Consider the following 14,433-nt stretch of genomic DNA (forward strand, 5'->3'; position numbering starts at 1 on the left):
ACATGTGATGAGAGGGCAAAAATACTCATTATTACAACTTAGGCAAGGCAACATTCGAGGAAAGCGAAATGTGGGAAGACGAAGAATATATTGGCTTAAGAACTTGAAAAATGGTGTGGATGCAGTAGTGTAGAACTATTTCGAGCGGCAGTCAACAGGGTCCGCATAGCCATGAAGATTTCCAACTTTTGATTGAAGATGGAACTCGAAGAAGAAGAAGCCTTGTTTTGCAGGTTATGCCTCATTCGTCTCTTTACTTATTATGTTCTGACTATAGCTAAGGTTCGTACAGAATAAATACCGTTGCACGTCATCAGCGTCATAGCATGTGACGTCACATGATACCAACACAAAATATTTAAGTCGTAGATATGTTCTTTTTTAGAATCGTTTAGCCAAGTACACTGGAATTACAGCCCCTAGACATATTTTATTACGCGTAGAAATAACATTTGAAGAATTATATAAATGTAAACTTAAAGAAATATTCCATAACTTGTTTCACGTAATCTGTATAAATGGATTATAAAACGTTTTTATCAAGGACAATTGTCCGAATCACACTTTAACTGTGATCGATCGAAGGTGACATTATGCAGGGGTGGGGCCGGATCCGGTCCTTTTCCTTACTTTATCCGGTCCGTTGAGAAATCCCGCACGCAACTTTTTTAAGGGCGTACGCGCAAAATTTCGAGCAAATGCTTTCTAAATGCATTTATCTTTTTCGAATCCTCAGAAAACTAATAAGTATTTATGAAAAATTTAAGCGCAGAATGAAATATTACATTATTACAGAGGGCCAAAAAGTCCCTGAAAACTTCTATAATGTTTATTTTAATGAGTCACAGGGGTGAAAAAAAGAGTTAGTGCGATTTTTAATTTGACATAGCTCATTGAAAAGAAACTTTTTGTTTATTCTAAGGGACTTGCGGCACTCGGTAATAACGTAATCTTTTATTCTGCGTTTAAATTTTTCAAAAATATTTATTATTTTTCTCAGGATTAAAAAAAATGAATGCATTTAAAAAGCATTGGTCCGAAATTTTGCGCCTACGCTCGTAATCTCTTTTATGCTATTTTGTTGAAATCAACAGTAATTAGTGTTCGTAGTGTTCATATAAATAATGAATCCGTATCTTCTGCTTTTCTTAAAATTGTCTGTATTTAACCCGGCCCAGGCGCGAATATTTTTCGGCCACGACACTTGTCGTCTACCAGGATCCATTTTCCTTCGATTTTACCCTTCATAATCAGCTGCTGCAACAACAACGTACTTATCATTTCTAAGTATGTTCTCCTTCTTCTTGCTGTCTTTCTCCTTTTATTGAAGGTCAAAAGTTCTCTAGTCCTTCCCCATTCTGTGTAACACCATTTCGTTCGTAATATGATCGGTCTATTCCGGTGGTGATGTTGACGGAATTAATTGAAATAAATGTAACAAAACGAACGGTAAATATTTTATTTATTTTGGTAACAAAAAGGTATTGCGCTTAGGTCTCGGAAAAGGGCCGAACGATTGGTGTGTGAATCGTTCACATGCTGTGTCGTGACTAAGAAGAAAACCACAACGATAATCTGTTTTTATGTTTCTTCCCTCTGACCAGAGGGATGAGCAAATAAATCATTTAGGTCTGGCGTATACTTTTGCAGTTTTAAGAAAACGCCCTCCAATGCATTAGTGAGTTGTTGACCCAATTGTCTGATACAGTACTTAATTTATGGGGGTGCAGTTTGTTACACCGCACAAACCAAAAACAGATGGTGAAGGATGCATTCCGTTTGTATTTACATGTGAATTCTGAATGACTAACGTCGTTTCGATTTTGAGAAAAAATAATTAAAAATTAAGAAAAAATAAAATTAGCAGAAATAGTAATTATAGCGTAATGCTATAGGTCCATGGTATTTTCAAAGTTCTCCTAAAAAGCCACATCTCAAAAGTTTCCAGATTTTCATTAAGTCAGCATTAACAATCCAATGTTTTGCTGAAGATGGGGAATAGATCTGGATCCCGCGTATGAAAAAAAAAATGATTAATAGCAAGCTGAAAATTTTTTAATAGCTTAAGGGTGTCTAGTAGGACAAACTTTGATATATGGGAACACTGGAACAGGGGAAGTTTAAATTGTGGAACAGGTTAAAAATTTGGAACGGTCAGACCACGAAAACGGCACATGTATTTTGTCCGGCAGAACAGACTTAAACTCTCCGAACAGAGATTAAACTCTTATGCAAAAATCAGACTGCTATTTATCACCAAATGGGCGTTTTAATGAGTGGAACATGTAGAATATGTCAAATGACAGGAATTATGACAGGTGATAAATAGCAGTCTGATTTTTGCATGAGAGTTTAATCTCTGTTCGGAGAGCTTAAGTCTATTCTGTCGGACAAAATAAATGTGCCGTTTTCGAGGTCTGACCGTTCCAAATTTTTAACCTGTTCCACAATTAAAACTGCCCCCATTCTAGTGTTCCCATATATCAAAGTTTATCCGACTAGACACCCTTAAGCTATTAACAAATTTTCAGCTTGCTATTAATCAACTTTTTTTCATACGCGGGATCCAGACCTAGAAGGGATGCGAAGTCATAAAAACCAAACGAGAAAAGTGGAATATCTAGGCCACATAATGAGAGGGGAAAAGCACTCCTCGCTAAAGCTCATAATCCAAAGAAAAATCTTGGGAAAGAGAAACGTGGGACGTAGGAGGATTTCTTGGTTGCGAAATTTAAGGGAGTGGTACGGGCGCAGTTCAATACAATTGTTCAGAGCTGCAGCCGACAAAGTTAAGATTGCTGTGATGGTAGCCAACCTCCGATAGAAGATGGTACTGCAAGAAGAAGAAGAACAATCCAATAAAGAAGAATAGAGTGGACATAACATTTTTATTATTATCCAGGTTTTTCATGGAGTTCTCCGCCTTCCGGTTTCCAGCTTCGTCGGTTGTTGCATTCGCCAGGGTGAAGGTTCCTATCCGACATTGCCTTCTGAATGTCGTTTAGTCAGGATTGTTTCGGCCTTCCTCTCTTCCTTCTTTCCCTTGGCGTCCATTTTAAAATTTGTTTTGGCAGTCTGTCATCGTCCATTTTTTCTACATGACCATACAAGATCAGTTGTCTCCTTTAAATTTCGTATATGATGGTTGACAGGGCCGTCTTAACCCGGGGGTGCAAGGGGTGCGAAGAACCCGGGCGCCAAGTCCAAGGGGCGCAAGACGAACTCTTGCTAGGCTCAAACTTGCGCTTCTTGTCCTTAAAAAAACTACAAATAACAAAAATATACAAGTGCACTTTCAGTCTTTTTTACAAAGGCATTAATGCTTACTACACCTACGATATGAAAATGAAATATGAAATCCATTTAGATTATGAGCAAAGTTCCGATTCTGCTAACAAAAGTATAATTGCGGTTTGCGGAGTTATGTATGTATGTAAAAGCGCCGCATTACTAGTCGTTATTTTTTAAAAGTGGCGCCAGTATCTTTTATGATGGCCGAAGTTAGTCTAAGTCTAAGTTTTTTACCGGTTACTGATATTAACCGAACAAGGATGAGCAATCTATTTGTTAGAATTTTTGAAATTAATTAATATTGATTTAGATTAGATATGATTTACGAAGCCGAGGGTATGCTAGTGGGGTAAATATCAGAGGAAAATATATTGGCCTTCAAAAAAATGTTTAGCCTTAGATTAATCCTGGTGCTCTTATGTTTCGTGTACGACTCACACCTTAATTCAGTGCTAAAACTATGCTGTTAAATGCTCATTGTAAATAACAATTTGTTTTCAAGAAATTTATGTCTTTTTTCCTCATCAACATTACGGTTGAATGTCATAATCAATAAGATACCCACTTTTACATTAAAACTGCTTTCAAATACGCGATGTGAGAGTAGAATTAACTCATTAAAAATACTTCGTTTTAATATGGGGAAAATGTACGATGTATTATCCTCAATTTTTCAAATTAAAGAACTTTTAGTTTATCTGCTCTTTCGTGACATGGTACAATACTTTCTAGCAAAGGTTTAATATTATCAACAAAACTTTGCAAACGAGCGATATTATTATTTCCGAAGCTGTCAAGATGCTTAATCAAGTCAATAAAGCTTTAGCCAATAACCAGAGGAGGATTTGAATATTTGCCGTCCCTTGGCTATCCACAATTTGCCGCCCTCCCCTCCGCATTTTTTCCTTTTTTACCAAAATTTGCCGGCCCCTAAATTCTGCCGCCCTGGGCTATAGCTTATTCAGCCCATATGTAAATCCAGCCCTGTCAATAACCACACTGACACTGCGTTTGAGCAGATATTAATTGACTCAATATCAATTGCTAAAGAACTAGATTGCGAAGCTAAATTTTCTGAAACTGTTCGTCCATGTCCCCGAAAAATACATCTCAATCTCAATTACGAGGGTGCAAACGAGCCTCTTTTAAACTGAAAACAAAATTTTAAAGTTAAATTATTATTATTTATTGGACATTGTCATTGCAAAATTAGATGAAAGATTTGAAATGTTAAGCAAACATAATTATAATATTTCTTTCCTGGAAAATATATTAAGTTGGAGAAACTCCGAAGAAAACTTAAAAACAACGCAATGTTTAAATTGAAAAAAGAAACTAGCGCATGAAAATTGATCTGATATAGATGGTGAAGATCTATTCCATGAATTAGAATTTCTTACCAATATTTTTTATAAATAAAGACACAACTCCACTCTATATTATCAGTTATATATGTATATTGTCTCTGTTTTCCCAAATTTTCTAGGTGTCTTAGGATACATTTAACACTTCCACTAACAGTAGCTGAAGAAAGAAGGTCTTTTTCTACACTTAAATTGATCAAAACTTAACTGCACTCAACAATGGCCCAAGACAGATTAACAAACCTGATCTTAATATTTAAGTATAGAAAAGCAAGTAAAAATAGATACCACCGAAGTAATAAAAACTTTTGCCAAATTAAAAGCTGGAAAAATTGACTTTAATATGAATTATAAAATTGATCTTGTTTGAATAGTGAAACCACGTTTTTTTTAATATAGGTAATAATTAGTTTTAATTTTACCGAAACTATAACCTATATAATATTTTTACAAAAGAGGGCGTAAAGATGAGTCTTGCACCCCGGCGCCGTGTGTGCTTAAGACGGCCCTGATGGTTGACTTGACATAACATTTTACCATCCGACATCAGATTTGCAGATTGAATCTTTGATTACTCAGAAATTTCTTCATCTTCAAAAAGGCTGATCTTGATTACTCTATTCTTGATCGAATTTCTGAATTTCATTTTTTATCTGGATCCTGGTTATGGCTTAATATAATGGACCATATTAATAATTTTGTAATATTACTGGGCATAAATTGTTCGCATGTACACCTAAGTAAGACAATTTATTATTACTATTATTTATTATTAACAGTCAAATGTACCTACTTGTCCATTTGTTTTTAAATGATACTTATAGCATTTTTGTCAAAAAAATTTCTTGGGCAGAACAAAACTACGAAAAACATTAGCTTGTGCGTAGCGTGCATACTGGGTATAATCCTCCGGCCCGGGAGACATTTTGAAAATTTCATTTTGGCCCGCGCTTAAAAGTATTTGCCCACCCCTGCGTTATGGCATAAATTGGTAACACTTATTTGACAGTTGCGGTGTTAACACTTCAGATTTGTTTTTATTATTTACTATAAGTGTCAATCGGTCATATTGAAAAGGGGTCACCACCACTTTTTTAAACTTTACAGGAGAGGTAAAAAACTTTTTATCTTTAAGAATATTAGGAAAATAACTTTTTTTGTGTATTTTTTGGTTTTAAAATTTACTATACAAACTGATGAATATTTTAAAAACATGTTTTTTCAATTTTAAAAAACCTACAAACTGAAATTTATGAAAAAGAGATGACCCATTTTCAAAATTAACAGACATTAAAAGAAAAAATAGTCATTTTAATATGAATATTGTCTATTACAAACATTAAACTGCTAAATTAAATTTAGAAAAAAAAAAACAAAAACATTTAAAATAAATAGGGATAGTTTAACTTTCTCCTTGTTCGGTTTCTTCGGAACTGGTAGTAGACCATTCACAGATCATGTTGTAGAATGGGTTATCTATAGGAGATGACCTTTTCAAACTGAACGGTTTGCGGGGTATGCTGTGCTTGTGGTAATAATATTGAAAGTTGACCCGTTTTTCTATGGAACAGACGCGACATGTCTACGTGTATTAAACACAAATTCGACAAAAAGTGGAAATGTCAACAAATTGGAGATGATCCCTTTTCATAATGACCGATTCAAGTATTTGTTTTATTATATTTATTGTTCTTATTATTTACTTTAACGTAAGATTATCACTTAATTCTTGTTTTCTATTTCTAATGTTTTTATTTATTTACATATAATATAAACTTCTGCAATAATTATGTGATATATTTGATTTAAAATGAATCAGGATTTTTTTTAATGTGGCACCAATGTTAACTTAGATATATGAGGTAGATAATGACGTGAAACGTTATTTATACAGTACCAACCATATAAACCATTGTTCTGGTGTTTCTTATAATTGTTATTATTGTCCTTACCATCTGCTTCTATGTTTGCATTGTTATATTATCACCTGTTTCACCAACTATATTAGAGCTGTTTTCATCGAACAAATTCCCATTTGTGGTTAAATAATTGATTAACCGATTTAATTTTTTTTAGTCGACCAGTTTAAGAAAGAAATGACACCGGAAGAAAAACAAAACATGTACAAAGCTATCGGATACCAAGAAAATGCAGCGCCTGCCGAGTATCCCGAAGAATTCGTTGATATAACAGCAACATTTTTGTTAAAAGCACTTCAGCTTGAGTTGTCTGACGTTGATCTAACAGAGAAGTCAGTTACCGTGCTTAAAGTTGACCTGAATACAGTACGTTGTAAGTTGGAGACTAGGGCCGCAGCTTCGGCCATGAAGTAAGTATTTTTACAATTTTAAATTATTTTACTTTAACTTGTAAGTAACGGGTAGCTATATTAGACACGAGACTAAAAAATGTATTCTTAATAAATAATTAACAAAAACAAAAATGAGCTTCTCAGTACAATAAGAAATAAAAAGCAACATTCTGTCCAACAATCCCCTGTTGATATCTGCGAACAATTTTTCTTCTTCTTCTTTTATATAGGCAGTACTGCCTGTTTTTCTTCAACGGTGCCTTTTATTCTGCCCCTAAGTTGTCATTCCATCTTTTCCTTGGGCGTCCTATACTGCTTCTGCCTAACGGTGACTTGTCCCTGGCTCTTCTTAGTATTCTTGATTCAGACATCCTGCTTATGTGTTCATTCCACTCTTCTTTTCTGTTCTTTACCCAGGTATTTATATAGTCTACCCCACATATGCGTCTGATTTCCTCACTTCTTACCCTATCCTGTAGCTTCTTAAGATCTTCATTTCGTTGGTCTCCAGATGTCTTCGTGTTTTGCTTGTATCTGGTCTTGTTTCGGCCGTGTAAGTCATAACTGGCCTAATAACTGACTTATATATTCGGGCCTTTGTTTCCAATCTTAAGTGTTTGTTTTTCCAAATTGTGTCGTTTAGGCATCCGGCCGTTCTACTAGCTTTAATTATTTGATTTTTTACCTCTTCTTCGATATTGTTGTCGGCTTATAGATTAATTCCCAGGTATTTGAAAGTCATTACTTGTTGTATAATTTGATTGTCTAACTCCAATTTGCATCTTATTGGTTCTTTGGCTTATTACTAAGCTTTTTGTTTTTTGGGCTGATATTTTCATATTAATTTCTTTTGCGTTAATGTTGAATTCGTGCAGTAATCTTTGTAGGTCGTCTTCGCACTCTGCTACTAACACGGTGTCATCAGCGTAACAGAGTATTTTTACCTCTCTATCGCCCATTTTGTACCCTCTTTTTTCTTCACTTGTTTTATTATTGCATCCAACATTATGTTAAACAGTAGAGGGCTTAGTGAATCTCCTTGCCTGATTCCTGTGTTTGTTTCTATGGATTCTGTTATTATTCCATTGACTTTCAATTTCTATTGTATTTCTTACATCTATGTTTTCTATCAGTTTTATGATATCCAGTGGTAAATTTTTGTCATATAGTAGGTGTATCACATCTTTTAATTGGATTCTATCAAACGCTTTCTCTAGGTCTACGAAACAGAAAAAGGCTGGTTTGTTATATTCTAATGATTTCTCCGGTATTTGCCTTATCACAAAAACTGCATCGTTACATGATCTTCCACTTCTAAATCCTTGTTGTTCATCCGATATATTTATGCACGCCATTATTTTCTCCATTAGTATTTTTGTTGTGAGTTTCAATATAGTGCTCAGTAAATTTATCGCTCTATAGTTACTGGGGTCTGCCCTATCACCTTTCTTAAATAACGCTATCATTTGAGTGGTTCTCCATTCTTCTGGAATTCTTCCTGTATTTATTGTTTTACTTATAAGGATATTCAGGTCTTTGTGAAGTCTATCTCCTCCGTATTTTAAAAGTTCATTAGCTATTCCATCTTTCCCAGGAGCTTTTCGATTTTTCACCTTTTTTAAGGCGTTCTTTATATCTTTCTCTTTAATTTCTGTTTGCTCATCCGATTCTAATCCTGGTGTTTCCAGTTCAACGTGATTAGATGTTTGATAGAGGTTTTTTAAGTAAGTTGTCCATGTATTTGTATCAATATGTTTTACTTCTATCAATTCCTTCATCTCTGCTCTTTGACCTCTTATCATTTTCCACATTTCCTTTTGCATCCCATAAAAGTCGTGCTCCATCTCTTTTGAAAATGCTTCCCAATGTTCTGTTTTCTTCCTTTTTATTATTGAGTTTAATTCATTTTGAACTCTTTTATATTCTTCATGTTTGTCTCGTTCTTTTGGACTTGTATTCTAGTTAGATTTTCTTTTTTTCTTGGCATTTTATTTTTATTTCTTCACAGAACCATGGTGGTCTCCTTTTCTTTCGTATATTTTTACTTATCATACGTTCTCCAAGTGCTTCTGTTGCTGCCATTTTGATATTATCTATTTGAAATTATCTCCAACTTTCTTCTATGTCGCCATCCGGTGTTATGTAGTTTTTTGCAGTCTTCTCTGGTATAGATCTCGTGTTGACAAGTCTCGTAGCTGTTCTACCTTTATTCTTGTCTCACATTCAAAAGGGTCTTCTTTCCTGTTTCTTTGTAGCTGTATTATGATTTTTTCAAGTACTAGGTTGTAATCGCTTCCAATATTAGCTGCACTTAAACATAGTATGTCTAGTACTTGAGAGTGGTGAATGTTTCTGTTTGTCAATAGATAATCAATATCGTATTTGTGTCTTCTTGTATTTTGGAATGTATATTTTTGTTGATCTTTGTGTCTGAAGAACGTATTGTTTATTCGAAATTCGTTCTGAGAGCAAAAGTTAATAAGTAGTTCTCCATTTTCATTTTTGATGTCTTCATTGAATCGTTGCTTTATTCCTGGTATAATTATGTTACCGACTCTTGCGTTCGTCTCCTAAAATGTATACTATCTCATTGGTTGGTATTTCGTCGACTGTCTGTTGAAGCTGTCTGAATTGTTCCGCGAACAATAAATACAATTAATTAAATGAAAACACGATGCGTTAGTGAATACAGACACACACCAAGGAGAAAGAACTATCGGAGCTGGTATAGGGATAGGAGTTGGGACGGATCAATCAATACTCGATCCGGCAACGGGAAGGCGATTAATCATACTTGGTCCTACGCAAAACGCGCTCTCATTGATCATGACGACATATCATTGTAGTATTGGATGTCCGCGCCGTTAATTCATTAGTTTTGATACTGACACTCAGTTTTATAAATATTTTGATAGTTGCTATTTCTGACTAATATTTGAGTGTTTTTTTTTGGTTAAGACAATTTCGAACTAATATTTAAGTGTTTTTGTTAAGCAGACAACAGATATTATGCTTACGATAAAATGATCTTGACATACATGAAGACCTTGTGTATTAACTAAAATATCTTGAACGTTTTTTCGGCATGCAAGTAACCACTTTAAACGCCGTTTTTTATCGGCTGGTAATCCAATAAATATTTTATTGGGGTTTTTAATAGTTGTGCTTTTACAAAATGGCACTAAACAACACTTACAGTGTTTTCTTTTATTTTCCATACTAAACCTTCTTTCATTTCATTCAAAAACTGTATCAAACTCCAATCTCAACAAACTGTTATAAGTATATTATTACAATGACATACGATAAATGTCATTAAAATATAAATATAACCATAAACATAAATAAAGTATAATTATGTGACGTTACGGATCGTTTGAACTATTTTAAATACACAGAAGATTTTATATTTGTACTTCCAAGTTTTTATGAGTTTCTGAAGCGTGAAATTTTGGAAATCTCATTTTTAAACAAAACTGAACATTATTATGTAATAAAAAATGTGCAAGTTCCCTATTGTATTTGTTATTGTATTTTGTTGACTCTATGTAAGCTTTGTCCATAAAATTGTAAAATTTTCATTGAGAATAAAGCATATTTCTATTCTATTCTATATGCATAATGTATTAAGTAAATAGGTATTGAAACTTTTAACAAAAATTTTGATTTGGCCATGACTGGTTGACAGATCTCTTCTTTAAGTACCATGCACAAATTTTAGGCGTGGGTATCTTCCATAACAATTTGCCGATATCGTTCTCGATCTTGCTCGGCATGTAATAATTCATCTTCTGATAAGCCAGTCCATTGACGAAGGTTTCGGAGCCATGAATATTTCTTCCTAATAATTCCTCTTTTTCCGTCGATCTTTCCGTTGAGTATTAACTGCAGCATCCTGTATCTGCTACCTCTCATTATATGGCCGAGACATTAAAGTTTTCTATTTTTTATCATCTTGATTAAGTCAGCTTCGCCTTGACCTACTCTGTTTAGGACCTCTATTTGAAATGCGTTGAACTCAAGATATTCTAAGCATTCTACGATATGACCACATCTTGAAGGCTTCTAATTTGTTCATCATGTTAACCTCCATGATCCAGGTTTCACATCCATGTAGTAATACAGAATACACATAACATTTTAGGAACTTGATTCTTAGTTATAAATTCAGCTGAGAGTTGCTCAGAATAGATCGAAGTTTCATAAATGCTCCTCTTGCAATTTCTATACGAGTTTTAATTTCTTCGTTCGGATTTAGTGTCTCGTTTATCCAACATCCTAGGTATTTAAAATGGTTAACTTTTGTTATCGGTTCATTACTGACAATTAGTTGCATAGGGCCGACGTTTTGTTTGCTAACCACAAGATTTCTATTATTGTTTATTACTTTAGTATTCTTGTACACCCTAAAGTAGCAATAATGTATTTTGCTACAGATGAAAAGGTAGATATGGATGTGGATTTTCGAGGAATGCAATAAAAATGCATTATCATCAGTTAGAACTTATCAAGAACGGTTTTCTGATAGGCGGCAACCTAAACAAAATACTTTTGAAACATTTAAAGATTAGAAGGCTAACATGGAATTTTTATGTTATGTACTATTTTAATGGAAAATAACCACAGTATTAATTGAAAATATTTATATAATATAAAAATATAAAAATGTATACCATTTTTATTCAGTTGCAATGCGAAGGCAAAACAATCTTATTTTTCACTTAGAATACGGAGCGCAGCACAGCACTCTGAATCGACGATTTTCGACTCTTATGGGAGTCATCATTGGAGAGGCGTAGTCCTGCTGCTCCATACTCGAAGTGATCAACCATGAGAGTCTATCCCCACACTGCAACTGACGTGAATGGATTAGGTGACTAGCGTCATCTGGCAATTGAAAGGTACCTTACCTTACCTTTTTTTACCTTTTACCTTTGAAAATATTTATTTTGACGTTTCGATTTCCACTTCGGAAATCGTTCCAAAGAAACAATGTGTGTGTACTTTGTGTTGGATTTTTGCAACACCAAGGAAATAATTTTACACTGGTTTTACACTTCTGAAGCTAGGAATAACTAAAGACACTTTTCACAACTAATATTTTATTACAATAACACAAACTTTTGGTATTAAAGTAATTTTTGTGTGGGATCGGACACACGCCCTACTTTCCCGTTTTTTATTATCTTATTATTCTATATAACAACACCTTGGCAACGAACTTTTTTTTGAATATTGCGCCTTTGTGTACACTTTGAATTATAGAACATAAAAACATAGAAACATCTTTGTGAAGTGTACACAAGGCGCAAACCACTAAATAAAATATTGAAACAAAATATAGTTTTACTAAATATTAATGTTGGGAATTTATTTCTCCAACATGCTGGGGGGCATTGGTTTTGATAGCAAAACAATATATTCCACCCCTTTTTTTTACACATTTTTTAAAGAATTTATTGCTTATATAAGTATAAAACTTTTACAAAGTTTTAAATTTAAATAGAAATAGTTATAAAGTTAAATTTTATTTATTATTATAAATTGAAAAAAAAAAAAAAAATAATTTAAATTTGTTCATCGTTAATTGGAAGAACAGCAATTTTTGTGACAGAACGTAAGTATGTTCCCTTTTTAGTTTTTACTTCCACCACTCTTACCTTTCCGTCTTTACCAGGAATAACTTTATTAATCCTTGCTATAGGCCACCCAAAAGAAGAAACATTGTCCTCCTTTACAAGCACAAGCATGCCTTCTTGTAAATTTGGCAACGATTTTCTCCATTTAGGTCTGTTTTGAAGTTGTGTTAGATAATCTTGGTACCACCTTTGCCAAAAATGCTGCTGCATTTGAACACACAACCTCCAAAATTTTAATCTATTTTCAGGAATCTCAGTTAAATTAGTTTCAGGGAAAGTTGTCAAAGGAGCACCTATTAGAAAATGACCTGGGGTCAAATATTCTAAGTCAGAGGAATCATTATTAATTGCCATAAGAGGCCTTGAATTTAATATTCCTTCAACTTGAGTAATCAAAGTATTAAACTCCTCATATGTTAAAATATTATTTCCCATCACCCTTTTTATATGATATTTAGCACTCTTCACCCCGGCCTCCCATAGACCCCCAAATACTGGAGAATAACTTGGGATGAAGCAAAATTCAATTTTATCATCAAGGCAAAAGTTGTTTAACTTAATGTTGTCGTTTAGAAGTTTTTGAAGTTGATTATTTGCTCCCTTGAATGTGGCACCATTGTCACAAAAGATCTTGGATGGTTTACCCCTTCTAGAAATGAATCTTTTTAATGAAGCTAAAAAAGTATCTGTTGTTAGATCAGAGAGTAACTCCATATGAATTGCCTTCACAGAAAAGCAAACAAACAATGCTATATATGCCTTTGTCGTTATAGACTTTCTAATCCGTGACTGTTTAATTTGGAAGGGACCACAGAAGTCTATACCAACATTCTGAAAGACCCTCGATGAACGTACCCTTTGTTCAGGAAGAGATCCCATTAACTGTTCACTGCACTTGGCCTTACATTTAAAACAGGTTACGCATTTGTGCAAAATCCTTTTAATTTCTTTAGTGGCACTAATAATCCAAAAATTTTGATTTAATGAACTTAAAACTTGTTTCGGACCTGCATGTAAAAGTCTTAAGTGCTCTCTGTGAATCAAAAGATCAGTGATATGATTGTTTTTGGGAACGATCAAAGGATGTTTTTTATTAAAAGAAATATCTGAGTTCTCCAGTCTACCACCAACTCTTAACAGTCCCTGAGAGTCCAAGAAAGGATATAAAGAATTTAAATTAGACTTAATTGCTGTGTTGTTGGTTAGACATTTTATTTCCTCAGAAAAATGAAAACTTTGTTCATACTTAATAATGGTTTTAAGGCTATTTTCTAGTTCTACAACTGTTAAACTTCCAGTAATCTTTTTATTTTTATTTTTTATATTATTTACAAATCGTAGGCAATAAGCCACTATTTTTTGAAGTTTTGTTAAGCTAGAGAATTTTATGAAGAAAGATTCTGGTTTGACCTTAGCTAAAGTGACAACTTTATATTCAGGCAAATGGTCTGGAGTAGAAAATGGAATTTCAAAGTGCAAGAATTCAATATTTGAAAGAATTTCAGGACCATTAAACCAAAGATTGTTTGAATTAATTTCATGAGGTTCAAGTCCACGAGAAAGACAATCTGCTGGATTTTCCTTAGTGTTTATATACAACCATTTAAATTCGGATGTCATTTCTTGAATTTTATAATAATTCTATTGGCAACATAGGGATTCAATTTCAAAGGTTCGGATTTTATCCAAGCTAAGACAATGTTTGAATCTGAATATAAAAATACCTTACTGACTTTATCTTTTAACAGTTCAAAAACCTTGTGAGATAGTTTTGAAAGCAACAAAGCACTGTTCAGTTCAAGTCTTGGCATAGTTAGTTTTTTGTTTA

General features: G+C 33.7%; 1 protein-coding gene across 3 annotated transcripts in view; it reads left to right on the top strand.

Annotated features, from left to right (window-relative positions):
• LOC114329087 (intermembrane lipid transfer protein Vps13) overlaps window positions 1–14,433 on the top strand; it is a 176,803-nt gene that overhangs the window by 46,990 nt on the left and 115,380 nt on the right. For all 3 annotated transcript variants that reach the window (XM_028278099.2, XM_028278098.2, XM_050648580.1), the window contains exon 8: window positions 6,732–6,984. In XM_028278099.2, coding sequence (XP_028133900.2) covers window positions 6,732–6,984 — 253 coding nt within the window. The remainder of the gene's footprint in view (window positions 1–6,731; window positions 6,985–14,433) is intronic.

Source organism: Diabrotica virgifera, chromosome 1 (genome assembly GCF_917563875.1).
Source record: "Diabrotica virgifera virgifera chromosome 1, PGI_DIABVI_V3a".
In the NCBI taxonomy this organism is placed as follows: domain Eukaryota; kingdom Metazoa; phylum Arthropoda; class Insecta; order Coleoptera; family Chrysomelidae; genus Diabrotica; species Diabrotica virgifera.